Source organism: Ostrea edulis, chromosome 3, assembly GCF_947568905.1.
Source record: "Ostrea edulis chromosome 3, xbOstEdul1.1, whole genome shotgun sequence".
In the NCBI taxonomy this organism is placed as follows: Eukaryota; Metazoa; Mollusca; class Bivalvia; order Ostreida; family Ostreidae; genus Ostrea; species Ostrea edulis.
In genome coordinates, this window is record NC_079166.1 from 86974216 (window position 1) to 86992287 (window position 18072).

The 18072-nt window shown below is 35.6% G+C and overlaps 1 protein-coding gene across 1 annotated transcript in view; it reads left to right on the top strand.

Moving 5' to 3' along the window:
- Positions 1-18072, top strand: part of LOC125656640 (uncharacterized) — a 187703-nt gene that overhangs the window by 153438 nt on the left and 16193 nt on the right. The window contains exons 8-12 of the mRNA XM_056159300.1: positions 10901-11320; positions 13519-13674; positions 14331-14849; positions 15447-15689; positions 15836-16063. Of these exons, the coding sequence (XP_056015275.1) occupies positions 10901-11320; positions 13519-13674; positions 14331-14849; positions 15447-15689; positions 15836-16063 (1566 nt within the window). The remainder of the gene's footprint in view (positions 1-10900; positions 11321-13518; positions 13675-14330; positions 14850-15446; positions 15690-15835; positions 16064-18072) is intronic.

Genomic DNA, 18072 nt, shown 5'->3' on the forward strand with positions numbered 1-18072 from the left:
TATGTATATGATGTAACTGTCAAAGAGTGGTTTATTAAAAAGAATCCCACAAATATGAATCATATGGTTAAAGAATAGAGCTTTATCTGCAGTAGCATTTGATTCTGTAAAACATTCTGTAATTCAACTCAATATTCAAATACATATATTCAAAAGTTAAATTTTTTAAGGATTTCAAGAGTAACTTGACATATTCAATCCCACAAGATATGAACCTATTTAGTTCAAAGACGGGTATTATGTTATTCAATCCCCAGTTTGTAGAAATAAGATGTCGAATCCAGAAAAAATTCATTGATGCTTTGACAGATGTAAGATTAATCATCTTTAGAACTCCATCCTCATGTTTCTTAAAAATGACAGTTTTTTTCACTCAATGTCAGAGTTGAATTATTCCATACAAATGAAAAGAACAGGGCTTTTTAAAATTCTTTACAATATAACACAGACGGGTTGGGGATAGACATAAACATTTGATTCAACAGGGGTAGAACTAATGTTTGGATGGCTGTACTATTGCCAATAGGGGTTAAATGTCTTGTTCCAATTTATCCAAAATGGATTTGATTTTTATTAACTTTGGATCATAATTTAGCTCAAGTATTTTGTGCAATTCAGCATCAAGCATTATTCCTAACAGGGTGAACTTAGTAGTTCCCCAATTGAGATTACTGTTGGGTGATAAAACGTGATTACTGTATTTTTAGAGCCAATCCATACGATGTGAATTTTAGAAAAATTGATAAATTAATATAATTTATTATTTTTGAATTGTCTTAACAGTTTCCAATGGACTTTGTTCACCTCCATCGAGAATAATTGAGGTGTCGTCAGGAAGCTGATAACTGAATCGTTTGGGATCGAATTCACTATACTCTTGATATAGTAAATTTGAATTCAAGCGATGCAATTGCCTGTGATTTGATAATACCTTTTCTAATGATATTGATAGTACTGAAATTAAAACTAAATAGATATTTAGGAGTAGACAGACCTGTACCAAATTGTAAATTAAATTGCATGGTCCTATGGTGTGAGGTTTTGTTCCAGGGTAGAGTCAAAATTATTGTAGTGATTATATTTATACCCCCAAAAACGACGTGTATACTGGAATCACCTTGTCCATCTGTCCTTCCGTCCATCCATGCATCCATCGACACCATTGCCCAGAGGATATCTTTAACACCGATGAACAAATTTCACTAAGACTTTTTGTATATCTGATGACGTGAACCGGCTATCTCGATTGATATATTTTAATAGTCACAGAAGTTATGGATATTTTGAAAACAAATAAATAGATTTGATTCAAACTTTGTGTATATATTATGTATACAATGGAGTTTTGCCCCATCCAGTGATATTTATTAACATTCCAGGAAATGATGGATGCATCCATTCTACGGGTGTTGTTTTTTAACTTCATTTTCCTTTAGATCTGTAATGATCTCTTCTTTTAAAGGGGGCTACCGCATTAGTTTAGGAGAAGGTATAATGGAATCATTCTGAGTTTACTCTAGTGATCTAATGAATTTGATTGTCGTTCGTCGTCGTGCATTGTGTGATGTGCGTCGTGCGTTAACAGTTGAACATTTTAACTTCTTCACAACTACCATGCATTCTAATTTATTTCAAATTTGATATGAACCATTTATGGGACAAGGGGGGGGGGGGGCATACATTGTCAATTTTAGGTTCCCTGCACCCCTGTAGTCCTAGGGGCGGGGCAAAAATTGCATGAAATTGACAAATTTTCAAAAATCTTATTCTTGATTGTTGTCCGTCGTCGTGAGATGTGCATCGTGCGTTAACATTTGAGCTTTTTTTTACTTCTCCATAACTGGCATTCCAATGTTCTTCAAATTGGTATGAAACACATATGGGACAGGGGGACATAAACTGTAAAATTCAAAACCCCTGCACCTCTAGGACCCTAGGGGTGCAGCAAAAATGCGCGAAATTAACTAATTTTCCAAAATCTTCTCTAGAATCGCACATGTGTAAGAAAACTTAAATGTATAGTGATCTATAACAAGACAACCTCTACCCAAATTGTAAATTTCATGAACCCCTGGGTAGGGGTTCTAACCCCCAAGGGCGGGGCCAAACTCAGTATGTAGTGTTTATGCTTAAAACAGTTAATAGCACCATCTCTAGTGCTACTGATACTAAATTGAAACTGAATGGATATTTGGAAAGAGCAGGTAGTCGTTTACTAAAATTGTAAATTTGATGGTCCATGGAGTATGGGTTTTGGTATCAGGGCGGGACCAAAATGATCAGTTATCAAATCTGTGAACAATAGAAATTTTTAAAAACTTCTTATTGAAACTATCATTCTGGTGCTTTTGAAATTAGGTGTGAAACGTCCTTGAAACGGGTGGGGGGTTGGTTAAATTGTATATATTAGGATTCCTGCACCCCTGGGACCTATGGGCGAGGAAACAAATGTCCAAAATTGACCAATGTTCAAACATTTCCTTCTGTAGAAGCGAACAAGTGTTAGGAAAACTAAATGCTTAATGATGTAGAGCAGGAAGTTCTCTACTAAAATTGTAAATTTCATGATCTACGGGGTGGGGGTTCTGACTCCAGGATGGGGCCAAACTTAGAATATAGTGTTCATGTGTAAGTTTGCTCTTACTGTATACAACCAAAATGCATACTTAGAAATAGCAGAGAAGGATGAACAAAAAATGGTGAACTCCACAACCAAGGGTTTTTACTCTAGTAAGAGTCCAAAGTGACATATTTTAATTTTTTAATATTAATACAGCTATGCTATCATGTACAGCTTCTCATCAGCGTATTGCCTTTCGAGGGCATTGGAATTTTAAGGACACATCTTGTTCTATACTGCTGCTTAACATTAGAATTTAGCTTAGATATTCACAACAGGAATGTTTTGTAGATTTCACCGCCCTTGAGAGTAGTGAGTACTCAGGTGACCGATAAGGCCTGTAAACTTCTTGTTCAAATGAAGGATCGTGTCCCCTTTAAAGGGGAGATGCTTACAAAAATGGAAAAATAGGATTACTTAAAAATCATCTTCTCAAGAACAAATGGGTCAGAAAAGTTGAAATTTACATGGTAGCTTCTTGACATAGTGGGCATTCAAGTTTGTCAACATCTTGGCCCCGGGGATAGGGTGAGACCACAATAATGATTAAAATTGTACGTGCGAATATGTAGGTATCAATCCCACTACGACAGTTCTAATGTCCTTATTGTTTAAATATTCTTCTTGAAGTTTGCTGATATCGTATAATCAAAGTACTGAAAGTACCGATGAGAGTTTATTTTATATAGATTTGCACCAAATGCTTCTGGGATTGAGAATTACTCCAAAATCAAAAAAAAAGTAAATAAATCAATAAATAAAAAAAAATAGAGAAATACACTCAAAGTTGTAAACTTGCGCATAAAGGTACGTTGTGTCTCTAAAACAATCAACGTGCAATTATTTATGTTTACCTACATATAGACACTGGTAAGTTAACACCTAGTCTGAATTGTATTTTACTATTCCAACAAATCATATTCTCTTAGAATTGTTCATGTTTGTCAAAATATGTCACTGCATTGATGTTCTAGCTTTCCCGTGGGGATCCAAGTTATAATAAGTACCCTTTGTTTGTCATAATTCTTGGATGTATGGTACAGTGTATTTTTTTTTTATTATTTCTACAGCTCCTCTTAAAATTGGGGGAAAAGGAATGACATGACTTACACAACGAAACAATTCCTCATTACTTAAACCTCGGACATTTACTTATCCTTTATCTTTCAAAGTGTTCATAATCTTACTTCGATTGATTGTTTAGGTCCCTTCGAGAATTTCTCACTCATATTGAGACATCACCAGCTCTAGATGAAGTACCATGTAAACCTATGATTAGCGCACAGGACCGTGTCAGTGAAGGTTCTTTATTCTGTCAACGCCTGTTGCGACAGGGGACCTCCGTCTTAACGGTCATATCAGAAAGATCCGTGATTCTCATTTCTAAATGCAGAAGGAACAATCACTACCGATTTTAACGTCTTGGGTCTCACTTAGAATTTGAAATTCAATTCCTAGAGCTTTATGTAACTCATATAGGAAAAGCTCGACGTACATAACTTCGTAAAATCGTCCACAAATGAAAGTAAATTAGCTACAATTTATTCAATCTACAAAAATAGCCATCTGTTTTTAATTTTCCACATGTGAAAATACCGAACAATGTGATCGATTTCATCACTCTTAAACCGAATACAAAAATAAGAGTTAGGTAAATACGGAGCTTTGTACATACATAGGATGAGTAACCATCTCATGTGCACCGGTCACACCGGAGACATTTTGAAAAAAAATATGCACTTCGCTGAGAAGTCGATCACACCACCTATAACAAATGGAAGGTGTGATGTTGATATGTTTCTGTCGCAGCCTACTCGATTTAGAACGATAGAACCCGAGACGAGGTTTCCGAATGTCATAACCTGTACGAAAAAGTAACAGAATACCGAAGATAGTGAAAAGACGCTAGTTTATTGTGTACAAACGGCCTAGTAAGTTTAGGCCCATACGTGGAAAATAGGAGGAGTTTTTCTTTGGTGTCCTGAACGTCAGGGAATACCAATGGAAATGGTCATTTAGATTTGGATACAAAAGAAAAAATTGAATTTCCCATGTCTGGATAATTTATTGGAAACATATCCAAATATCGTATCATTGTAGACTGTTTATTATGATTTGGAGCATAATAGTGTTGACAAAATTTATACTTGAGGGTTATATCAAAACAGAACGATGTTTGATTATGATCTAAAATAAAATGGGGGTGGGGATTTGAAGAGGGAGTTCGTGTTTAATTATCAATATTGTTATCATTATTATGCACACTGTACACAAAAAACATGTATGTGTGCGATGCATGCACAAGTGCTACTCTGATGACACCATATTTGTTTAATCTTATACATGTAACATAAAGTGTTGGTTGTTTTTTTATCAAATACTCCAAAAAATAATAGTATTTATTTTTTATGATTGAATTTGGATCTGAACACATGGAAGGGGCTTGATGAAATATTTTGTTATATACAGAGTCACACCTTTTGAAAAACGAACGTTAGCCAATACTATAAACATGTATTATAGTTACCAAGTGGAACATTGTCAATTGTGCTTTCATATGGATCTTTCGGATTCCATGAACAATTGCCTACCAAACCGTGAAACACTGGAGGTTTCGATCATACGTGTGCATATGTCAGCCGGCTCGGTCAGTTATAAGTTATGGTATCTTTGGCCAGGTTCAACGCCTTCCCTTGGTCTTTGTCCATGTTTATAAACGATTAACGGTATTCACTTACCTTTGTCGGGAGCCTAGTTGTTGATGATATTTGCATGAAAGACATCATCTCGGGATATATAATTGTTTGCGACAATAAATTTTTATTCATTTAATTCGTAAAAAGAATTCACTTTGTATTCTAAGATGTGATGAATTAATTATTTTATAGTAAAACTAAACTTTCAGTAAATGGTGCTTAGAGCTATAAAGCTTTCTCTTATCATTCAACATGAAGAGAATATCAAGAAACAAATTAATTTTTTAATTCCCTCTTTTATATTGAGCAACCTTTAACTTTAAAAAATATGTGTATAGATAATGAATGAAAATGTCGTATTGAATGTGAGTGCGATTAATTCTACACAACGAGTGATGTAAAGTCTACATACAACTGAATAAGATATTATGGAAAGTTACTTCACCATTATGAATTTAAAAGGCAATACAATCATTTGATGCAAGGTGAAGATAACGAACAGTGATCAATCTCATAACTCCTACAAGCAATACAAAATAGATAGTTGGGCAAACATGGACCGATGGACACACCAGAGGTGGAATCAGGTGCCTAGGAGGAGTAAGCATCCACTGTTGACCGGTCACACCCGCCATGAGCCCCATATCCTGATCAGGTAAACGGAGTTATCCGCAGTCAAAATCAGTGTGCCAAGAACGGCTTAACAATCGGTATGAAACAAGTCAGACAGCATTTGACCCAATGCGATGTCGTATTGACGAACTAGATCGTTATAACGACCATATAATTTGCGAAATGTTGACTTCAATCGAGACTGTTGAAATCCCTTTACCATCAACTTGTTTGTCAGTAGCTTACCTCGATTTAAAAACTGACTATACGCAGAACAAGCTCTTGCATATCGAATTAGTTGAGATATATAAACACCATATGCAGGTGATAATGGAATATTGCTACATAAATGTGGGACGTTGACGATAGAGAAGCTGAAATCATCCCGTTTGTCATACAGTTGAGTTGTCAGTTTGCCGTTAATGTCTACTTTCAATAAAATATCTAAGTAGGAAGCAGAAGTGGACGACTCTGTGGTGTCCTTTATTTCGAGCTCACAGGGATATATCAAATCGACATATTCATTTAGCAAAGGAAAACTAAATTGATATTTTATTCACTACATGTACCGAATTTCTAACTTCTGTTGTTACACACGAGGTACACGTGCTATATCTGTCAATCAGCTGACGCTTGCTGCATTAGAACTTGGTCGCGGACCACGGGGAAAATGTGTATCAAATACGTGTATTAAAAACCCTGAAATTCTATGGCGTGTGATTTCATTTAAAAAAAAAACTGATGACAAAATTTATTAAAAACAACAAAATATTCTAATATTTTAATTTAATTTACAATGGAAAGTCTGGAAAATGTTTAACTGCATGGTTGGTTGTTTCTATACTAAAATTATTAAAATGAATTTACTGTGTAGCTTAGAAGTTTTATAATTAAAGTGGACACTGAATGCAGCCACTCAAACATTGAATGTGGCGATGAACGGTGTTTTTGATTCGCTTCAATTTGACGCCAAATCAATTCACTAGTGCTACTATCATCACCAATCAATTGTTTTTTCGACGCCGACATCTACCTAGGCCCCTGCTAAAGCCTGGACTTTCAGTCCAGGGGACCCTGTGTGTTTTCGACCTGTACTGTATTTTGATCGGTGATATTCTGTCTGCATGTATGAAATTTTAAAGTGTGAAATATCACTGTTGACATTAGATTGTATTTCTAATGATATTTTGGTCGTTTTTCAATTTTCAGATCGAAGGTAGAAAAGTCAATTTTACAGTTATGCATTTAAATGCATAATATGTAAAGAGTTTATGAACCATTTACTGCTAGCGCGCAATATTACACCTGTTTGTAAAGAAGTGCTATGGTTCACATCACCTTGAGACGATTGACTGCATAGAGGAGTTTAAAAAATCAACTCACAAAAACTAAATACAATTTGGGAAAGCAGAAAAAGATGTACTTAACTTGTGAATTTCGCAATCGCAGGGTATTGACTCTACGATGGGTTTGAATTACCGTAACTTGCCGAATATAATACGCAGTTGTGTTTGATATATATCCCCTATTTTGTCCCTCAAAATTGGTGGTGGGTGCACTTTGTGTATAAAATTTTGAACAAGCGGTAATCTTAATTTATATGTTGCGGTGATTTTCATTTAATATGTTTGCGAAAATGTTGAACTCTAAACAAAGAATAAGAAGTTGCATACTGCGCAGCTATACTTGTGAAATAACAGTCATATTAACATTCTTCATCGTGGTGAATTTCGCTGAATATTTTCTGCGAAATATCTGGGTAATAATCGTGTTAATTTCAACAAAGCACGATGTTTTGTAGCATTAAAGTTTAAACAGACTGTATATATTCTTTGTTGAAACTTATAATTTATTCGATAGATGTTGTAAACATAAACTTAGATTAAATTAAATATAAAATTAAAATATTCAACTCGTATTCAATTTGTAATAAACACACCATTAGTGATGTACAAAGGTGCAGTATGTCAACCCTCGCGTTAATCTATAAAAAAAGAAATTAAAATCAAAGGCATTAATGGGTGCCGTAAATAATAAGTCACCTGTCTCTATATTCAATACTATGGAGACGGTAGAGAAAAGAAACATTCAAACAAAACCCTCTGAAATAATAGTTGCATGAAAATGGGTATATCACGTATCGATAGCAGTTGTTTCAATCCTTAAAATGTCAGGGATCCTAAGTCCACCCGTTTCCCCTGTAAAATGATACCCTAGTGAGGCTCCAATCTACACCTTCGTTTGGCCAAAATTGAATCAAGAGCATCTTAGAATACATGTATTACTGAGAACAAAGAATGAAAATATGTCTACGAAAAAATCCTTCATGTCTCGATGCAAAATGTTCTATTCCATGGGTGTCAGGGAAAGAATATGTCCTCAGTACCCTTGTTGTAAGAGGCGACTAAATGGAGTCGTCATTCGAATGAGACCGCAAAAACCGAGATCCCGTGTCACAACATGTGTGGCACGATAGAGATCATTCTCTGCTAAAATGTCACGAACGGCATTATATAAGCAACATACCAACCTTAATTGTTGATATTGAATATACTATTTCTAAAGATTCGCTCCTCTTTATTATCACATAAACTCTCATCATAAAATATATTGTCATCTTACTCCAGGGGGGCATGGTTTGAAAACAATGTACCTACACTATATGTTGATGCATGTATATTGATATAGATAACAATGCCACTGTTAGACTGGAGAATTAAAAAAAAAAGATTTTTCGTGTATTTTCTTAAAAAAAATGTTCCGCCATTGTTACTCCCACTTTACACCCAATGGACCTTGATTTGAGCAAACTTAAAGCTGCATGCACTACACAAAGAGCTAACATATTGACATGATTTATCCTGGTCTTCTTGAGACGATTTTTAAGGGATTTGTTTTAAATATACCGTGTTCTAACTTTGATCTCATATTGTGGTCCTATCCTGAACCTGGGGGTCATGAATTGAATAATTTCGAATACGTACTCATTAAGAAAGGCTTTCAGATAAGTTTTTTTTCTGGTTCAGGGGTTGCCTCTGATCCACCAGAGTCTTGTGGATGCAATCAAAACTTATACAGTATATACAGCCCTTTATTGAACCCCATAGCACATAATCTATTAGCAGGGGATCATTACTAAACTTGTCAAGTCCATGATTCCTGAATGTTTGGTTTAAGTGACAATGCAGTGTTTTATTGTCCATGCCATGAAAAAACGTATTCGCATTTTCTCGCCTTTCATGAGTCCTCAAAATCAGCTAACCACTGAAAACGTAGTAATTATAGACATGTCTTGATTTGTGTTGTTGTTGTTTTTGTAATTATAGATGAAACTTGATTTTTGGGGAGGGGGGTGGTAGTGTTGTTTTATTGTAATTTAGATTATAAACAATCAAACGGAGTACACAGTAATGATAAGGAAGTTATAGAAGCTCCAGCCAAAAGTATGAATTCTGGTTAAATAACAATAGCTTACATAATGGATATGTGTTATTTCGTTATAAATATTTTTCATAACCCCTGGATATCAAAGAACAAAACTGGGTTTGCATTATTTATAGGTGAGACATTTTACCGAATCTGTGAAACCCCTGCCTTATACATCTACGTTAGGAGATCTGATGTTGAAGTGAAGTTTTATTACTTGTGCAGATTAATAGTTTTATTTCATTGGATGTGCAGGCATTTTATTCAGTCCTGATTATAAGATTAGATATATTATTCATGGTGTTATGATATCCATGACACATCGATTAAGGTATGACACTCTGGTCAAGATAACCAATTAAGGTTTTGGAAACGAACGTTTAGGTTCAAACTTTATGTTTTAGAAACAACTTAAGGTCATATTTATCACACAAGTTGGGTATAACAATACAATGTGTTGCGATTCTTCACTATAGAATTTTCTTCAAATACCTAGGTAACTATTTTGTAATGGAGAAGCACTGGGAAATCGAACATCACTTGTTGTTAAAATTAGAAACCAATTACGTGCTCAGAGTTTGAAAGATATAGTGATCAGTTTTCATCCAAATGAAACAATTTCAATATATGTGAGGTGTGTGTTGGTAATACTCAGGTGATTGTTAAGACCCATTGTTCTCTTCTTTTGTTGTGACTAATACTAAGTTAGATGAGATACTTGTGGTTCACAAGGGACAAGCCGGGAATATTATGAGGGTAAAGTTTATAATGAAAACAGGTGGACCCATTTAATGTAAGAAAAGATCCATGTGATAATGTTTATACTTTTATAGTTAGACACATTCCCTTTTTACCTGATCAATTCCATTTGATCAAAACTGCTGCTTATTTGCTAAGAAAAAAAAAAGAAAAGAGCATTGATCATCGTTTTTATCGGTAAAGCTCTGAATGAACAAACATTTCTTAAAGAAACATGTAGTTGTTAAGAAAATACGAGAAGTAAGACTGTTTTGAAAAACAACATATCTGAACTGTTTGATAAGAAAACTTCAGAATGAATTAACTAAAATGTATTTATAAATCATGGCATCGAACTGGGCCTACGATTTATTGATGAGGAAATCTCAGAAACACATAGTAGAAGAATTGCTTTGTAAAACAGGACACCTATCGATGTACTCTACTGATTTAACAACTCAACTATTTATTAAGAAAATATCATAATTACAATCAATTTAACTGTAGAGTTTCACAAAATCTTGTTAAAGTTTGCAATTCTTCGATTTTCTTAACAAGCAATTGTTAAGCCAGTTTGTTATCATGTTCCCCAGAGACATCATTATATAAATCCTGAGACGTCCTTAACAAGTAGTAGTTAAGCATTAGAATAATGAAGCTCATGATTTATTCTTCTTTGTGGGATTTATGAGATTGGCCACTGTTCGTTATCTTTACTTTATCAAAGTAAGGTTTACATACATTATTATAAGAATAACGAGAGTGTTTCACATTTTGTCAAAGCGTCTTACCATATTTTGCTTTTCAGATGATTTGCCTACTTTTAATGGGAAGTTTGAGGATCTATTCGTTATTCTCCTATCCGATAAATTCAGGGTTCCCTTTGACGAACGATACATTTTTGACGGTATAACTGAGAAATCAGGAGATGCAGTCCGCTTTATCTCCGACGAGATTAGACGACACGTCATGTACTCCTATGTGGTGAGGAAACTGCTGACTGATGATGACATGGAGAACTTTATCAAAGTCGCTTCGGTAGACTGTCTGGTGGAGTACGGACGTCTTTGGCGTTATACGAAGGAGGAGACAACAGAGCCATGTTTGTTCATTCCTGAGGACATGGAGAATCTCTACTTGGAGAAACTTGGATATGCTGCAACAAAGCACGCGTTGTTTGATGATGAACTTCTAAAGAATACAACATGGAAGAAAATCTCAGAAATTAGTATGTAAAAAATATTAATGTTAAATTACACATTAGATAAAGTAAAATAAACTGAAGGATTAAGAGCCCATAGCGATAATACTCTCGGTAAGAAAATGAAGGATTTTGTTTAAATCGCTGGTCATTATTGGTTAAGCTGAGGCTGTATGTCAAAGGCATTTATGCTTGAACATGTATGTGTATATAGCCGCTGCGCAATCTTGACTTACGAACAGGTGGAGTTTCTTTTTCAATCACACTTCTTACAACACATCATTCAGTAACGGCGTCTCCACATGAGGGGAAATTATCGAGAGTAATGTTAATAAATATGTAATCAATCAATCAATTAATTAATCAGTACCAATGCTCTAAGATGAGTCAGATAAGAAGATACAATGTACTATTCCTGGGGATATTATTGCGAACTATAGTACATAACATGTTTCAAAACGAAATTCTTCAGGAAACATTTTATAAAAGGTTGGAATATGGGTTAATTTGTTTGATATACTGAAAATCAAATTTCTGTGTGGCATCGGTGGCCTAATGGTTAGGTTGTCATACCCTCGACCGAAAGGTCGTGGGTTCGAGTCCTGGCCGCGACAGGGCCGGCGTTGTATCATGGGAAGGGCACTTTACATGAATTTCCTCACTCCAGCCAAGTGTAAAAGGGGTATCTGGCTATAGACAGTGAAAGATATTGTTAGAGTGTTGGTGCTCTAGCGCCTGTATCGGCAGCTTGCACTGTATGTTTTCCAGGAAGATGTGAAAGTTTTAGATTGATATAAGGTCTGCCGGGGTAACAATGTATTGTAAAGCGCTTTGAGCAGCATACGCTGTAAAAAGCGCTATATACACCACTCATTATTATTATTCCAAATAATAAACCTATGTCAGGGATGTATTGCAGAATTGTTTGTATTTCCATAGGAATGCATAACTGAATAACAATCTTTGACAATCGTCTTAAGAACAGCAAAAACATATTTCCTGAAATCAAGTTGATAGAAATTATGTAGCTTACTGCTGCATCTATGAGCAACAAAGCGGTTAAACTTGGGGAATGTACGTTGATCGATTGAAACGAAACGTCTCTTTGCGAAAACGAAACAGGTCTTATCGACAACGGAAGGATTAATGAAAGAAAAGCAAAGTATGTGCTGAAAAAAAGTTGGGTCAATAGGGGAGCTAGCAATATTGTCTTAATGCATATTTTACGAACATATACAAGAGTGAGCGAAAGAGAGCAGGAGTTAAATCTCCTTTCCGAATGTTTAAAATGCTTTGTTTGAAGATGACTGTGCTGAATTAACTGAAAAACGAGAATACATTAAAATACTCACCGGGTGATTGACTTTAAATTCACACCGAATATGAATACTAAAAAAAAAAAAAAAACAAAGGAAACCCACAGCATCAATTTTATGTAGTCTTTAAACAATACGTTGTAACAATCGAGAGACGGGTAAGCACGGATTGATACGTCACATCCGCTGTCATTTTACTTATCAAGAATGATTTATGAAACTATTTTAGTTCCTGTTTTAATACATGGAAGGTAAATATAACGAACAGTGATCAATCTCATAACTCCTATAAGCAATACAAATCGATTGTTGGGCAAACACGGACCCCTGGACACACCAGAGGTGGGATCAGGTGCCTAGGGGGAGTAAGCATTCCCCGCCGACCGTTACACGACTCCTTTTTAAAAGTGTTTGAAGAAATAATTAAATGATCTTTTTCAGTTCATTTAGAAAAATAATGTTTCAATAAAACGTTTTCTATATGATCTTTGACTTTTAACGTAAACTTTGGACCCATGTTTGTTATTCAATACTATTACATTTAAATAATATTGCATTATATCTGATATGACCAAATAGATACACACCTTTACCCCAGAGCAAATGGCAGATATAGAATTACTTTTCGTAATCATCACATTTTGATTCCATAATTTCGAATCTTCAAGGGTACCATTGCAAATTTTCAATTTTTACTCGGTTATTATTTTGGGGTTGTTTGTTTTGGGTTTTCTTTGGGGGGTAGAAAACACAAACACCCAACCCCCCAAAAAACTGAATGAGAATTGGTGAAACATGGAGTGATTCTTTGATATTCTTAAAAGGAAAGGGAATATTAGATAGGCGAAAAGAGAGAATATAAGACAATGAAGAAACTGGATTAAATTTCGTATCTTTGATTTTTCACAGACGATATTCCCTTTGACCTGTGTATACAGAGCAAGAACTTCCGGAACCGGTTTGTGGAGTACGTGCGTAATGAACGAGGGGAACTGGGAGGCGAAGTGCAATCCTTGAAGTATATGTATTCAGCATTTCTCTTCCACAACATGGATATGTCTGAAGGTGTTTGTTGTGTAATTGTTTACTCTGAAGCTTTAGAACTTATTAATTGGCATTACACTCATCCATAGATCGATCGAGAGATAGATAACTGAGTTGTTGGGACTTTTAGTTTAGGTTATCTTTAATCTATTTTTTTTTTTTTTTTTTTTTTTTTTGGTTTTACATGTTCGTCCCGTGGAGAACACTACAAGTAGTAGGTCAAATACTACGAACTTAGACCCATGTATAGCGTTTACAGAGGTAACAGTGAGGGTTCTTTGATATACCAACGCCTGGCGCGACACAGAAACCTCCATTTTATGGTCATATCAGAAATACCCGTGATTCACACTTCTAAACACAGATCTTTCGGCGATGGGGCAATCACTACCTATATTTACGTCTTAGGTTTGATGCAGACATGACACGAGCCAAGCTCAAACTTATGACATGTCGGTTACGAAGCGAACACTCTAGAACTGAGCTACCGCGAATTATAGCTAAGAAAGATTATGGATAAATGGTCATGCAGAGTGATAAACCTATAGAAAAATAAGGAAATAGAAGATATAGAGAATACGTAGATTGATGGATAGAAATACTTAATGAATATATGCATAGATAATCACACTATCCACTGTTATATTGTTGTAAGAAAATAGTTGTCTTCATTTCAGAAAACATTAATTCAATTCGAAATTCAGATATATCGACGTGGCCAGTTCTTCTGGGAATTCTGATGTCGGACGGATACAAGATAAAGAATGACATTGCAACAACACCCATGGTCAAAGGACGTTTTCTAAATATCAGCGCTGATCAGTACAATAAAGCGTTGGAAGAAATCAAATCAAAGAGGAACATTGTTGAAATCAATGAAGAACACGTTACATTTGCCTCACCTGGAATAAAGCACGCAGTGATGTGTAGTTTCGTTGAATCCTGCCTGAAGTCGGACGAGGACCTTGAAAGTTATATAGAGGAGTCTTCAACTGATTCCTTAATGGAATATTACCGACTCTGGAGTTACAAGCGGGATGAGAAGGAAGCATGCCTGTTCATTCCCGAAAAATTCAGGGAGAAATATATCAAACGTTTAAATCAAAACGTCATCATCCACGTGATGGTGGAGAACAGAGCCGACAGTGATGGGAAAAGGCGTACTACAAAAACAAGGAAGTACATATCGGAGCTTTGTAAGTGTATCACAATACGAAAACACAATTAAACAATTCCTATTTTCTGTAGGTAGCAAATATAATTTTAAAGGAAGGAAGACACGCTGTATTATGCAGCACGGCATGAACCTTTCTGATATTTCACTTCCTGTTGTCTCTTCTCTTACAATAATTGTTGACATATTTATGTGTACATGTTCTATACTTCGGGAATTATTGTCAGCGATTTAAACCACCCCCTTCCCCCGAAAACTTCGAATCATAAGAAACACCACATTATTTTACATTTTTTAAATGTTCCCTATGTAGATTCACCAGATACAATATTACGATTTCTCAATTTCCACGTGTCGGGGAGCTGGGGTCGGGTATTATTTTCCTTCGATTGCGTATGATTTCCCTTTTCTTATGCAAGTAAATTCATCATATTTTCATATTTGGGAAATCTCTGAATGCGGGGATTAGTATATCCTTCTTCATAGATTCACTTAACCAATTGTATTACGTGTAGAAGCGTATAATTCAGTGCATTACTAATGCAACAGTGCACTGCTATTTAAGGTGACATTTATTAGATAGGATGCTTAATGTCCTCCTGCATTTTGCTTTGGTTAGTAAACATTCCATTGGAAGTGTTGTCTTGGGACATTGGTGGAAGAAGAAGATATTTAGAGACTATCAAAATGGGAAAGAAGAAAATGTACCGCGCTAGAGGTATGCTTGTTGGGTGCACTGGCGCGGGAAAGACAACTCTTCTTCAGAGGCTTCAGAGTAGACATACGACACAGACTACAGAGACAACCAAAGGCCTGGAGATCCATGAAAATTTGTTTGAAATTGTATCTGACACATTAAAAGGTATGGTTTTACATTCGATAAAATGAACGAATGTATATTTCAAGTTGTTAATATACCAAATTTTGATTTAAAGAATGAACAACGGGAATCTAATTGAATGCTGTCGTACCTATAATATGCTTCATTTTGTACTTGCATGCAATAAGATCACCAAAAAAAGTCAGCAGGGCTCCACAGTGACAAACAGCTGTTAAGCATGACAGATTTTGCTGGACAAGCAGCGTATTACGCCTGTCATCAGGTTTACCTGTCAAGAAGAGCGTTTTATCTACTAGTTGTTGACATGTCTAAAAAGCTGACCAAAGAAGCCCACAAGGATAACAAGGACCGTCACAACCCAATAGGGTCGTTATTTCACCACTGGACCTATAAAGGTAATTCCAAACATAGTGTTGCAACCACCTTATTAACTCCAAGTGGACAAAGGAACCCATCATGCGGATTGTACTAATTTCAATGTGTAAAGTGTACAGAAATTCCGTAATCATAGTGACACTAACAGATTATTTGGTTGGTTGATTTACGTCCCTCCCATAACTTTTCATCCGTATTGAGACGTCACCAGTTGTAGGTGTAATACCACTAATTCAGGTATATGCTTAACGCTTTCTGTTGAAGCAGTGAGGTTTCTTTAACGCGTCAACGCTTGTCATGACACGGAACCTCGTTTCTAAGGTGAATTTGATATTCGAAAGACCCGTAATTCCCTTTTTAGCTCTTCTGAGTCGAAGGCTCAAAGAGCTAATGCTATGGCCATTTGTGCGGTGTGCGGTGTGCGTTGTGCGGTGTGCGTAAACTTTTTAGAAAAAAAGGGCTATAACTCAAGAACCCCTTTTGCCAATTTTTTTTCAAATTTGTTACAGGGTATCATTGGCCCAAGGGCTTTCATACATACTAAATAGAGGGATGTGACCCTTTAACAAGGGGAGATAATCAGTAAAATACAAACAAAACTAGTGGTTGCTAAAAAATCTTCTTCTTAAGAACCACTGGGCAGATTATCACCAAACTTACACATAAGGATGAGGATATGTTGTAGATTAAAAATTGTTCAAGGCATTACCCTGGGGCAAAAGGCGTGGTCTTAAGGTTACTTCAAAGTTGACCTAAATTTATATTTCCTTAAATTTTTGATATTTTAGTCATTATAAGGACTAGGATCATCAAATTTTGACAGTTGATGCATCTTAGGACCTTGTGTCAAGTTGTCTCTAAAGTAGGTCACGGTGACCTACTTTTTCAATTTTGGAGGTATTTATTTTAAAATTAATTTTGATGCATATCTTGAACACTTTGAAGCCTATGATCATCAAAACTTGTCAGTTGGTGGATCATGGGACCTTGAAATGCGGCAACTGAAAAATAGGTCACCGTGGCCTACTTTCTGAATTTTATGGCTTATCATTTATAGATATATTTTAAGTTGTTATTTCAAATACCGAGAGGTTTAGAATCATCAAATCTTGTAAGTTGATGCATCTTGAGGCCTTGAAACATATTTATAAAAGAAGTAGGTCACAGTGACCTACATTTTGAATTTTGCAGATATTCAAATTTCACATTTTCAATTTTAGATGCATATTTTGGGCACTGTAAAACTTAGGATCATCAAACTTTGTCAGTTGATGCGTCTTTAGTCTTCGGTTTGTGTCGACCAAAAAGTAGGGCACCGTGACCTACTTTTGGTATTTGACAGCTAAATTACTATATTTCAGACACTATTTGACCTACAATCATCAAACTTTGTCAGTTGATGCATCTTGAGTCTTCGGAGTGTATCGACCAAAAAGTAGGTCACTGTTACCTACTTTTGTCATTTGACAGTTATATTTATATATTTCAGTCCCAAATTGACCTACAATCATCAAACTTTGACAGTTGATGCATCTTGAGTCTACGGAGTGTGTCGACCAAAAAGTAGGTCACCTTGACCTTCTTTTGGAAATTGACGGCTATATTTATATATTTCAGATACTATTTGACCTACAGTCATCATACTTTGTCAGTTGATGGGTTTTGCATGTTCGAAGGGTGTCGACCAAAAAGTAGGTCACCTTGACCTACTTTTGGAATTGGACGGCTATATTTATATATTTCAGATACTATTTGACCTACAGTCATCAAACTTTGTCAGTTGTTAGGTCTTGCATGTTCGAAGGGTTTCGACCAAAAAGTAGGTGAACTTGACCTACTTTTGGAATTGGACGGCTATATATATATATATATTTCAGATACTATTTGACCTACATTCATCAAACTTTGTCAGTTAATGGGTTTTGCATGTTCGGAGTTCGCTGACCAAAAAGTAGGTCACCATGACCTACGATTGGAATTTGACAGCTATATTTCAATATTCAGATACTAATTGGCTTAAAATCATCAA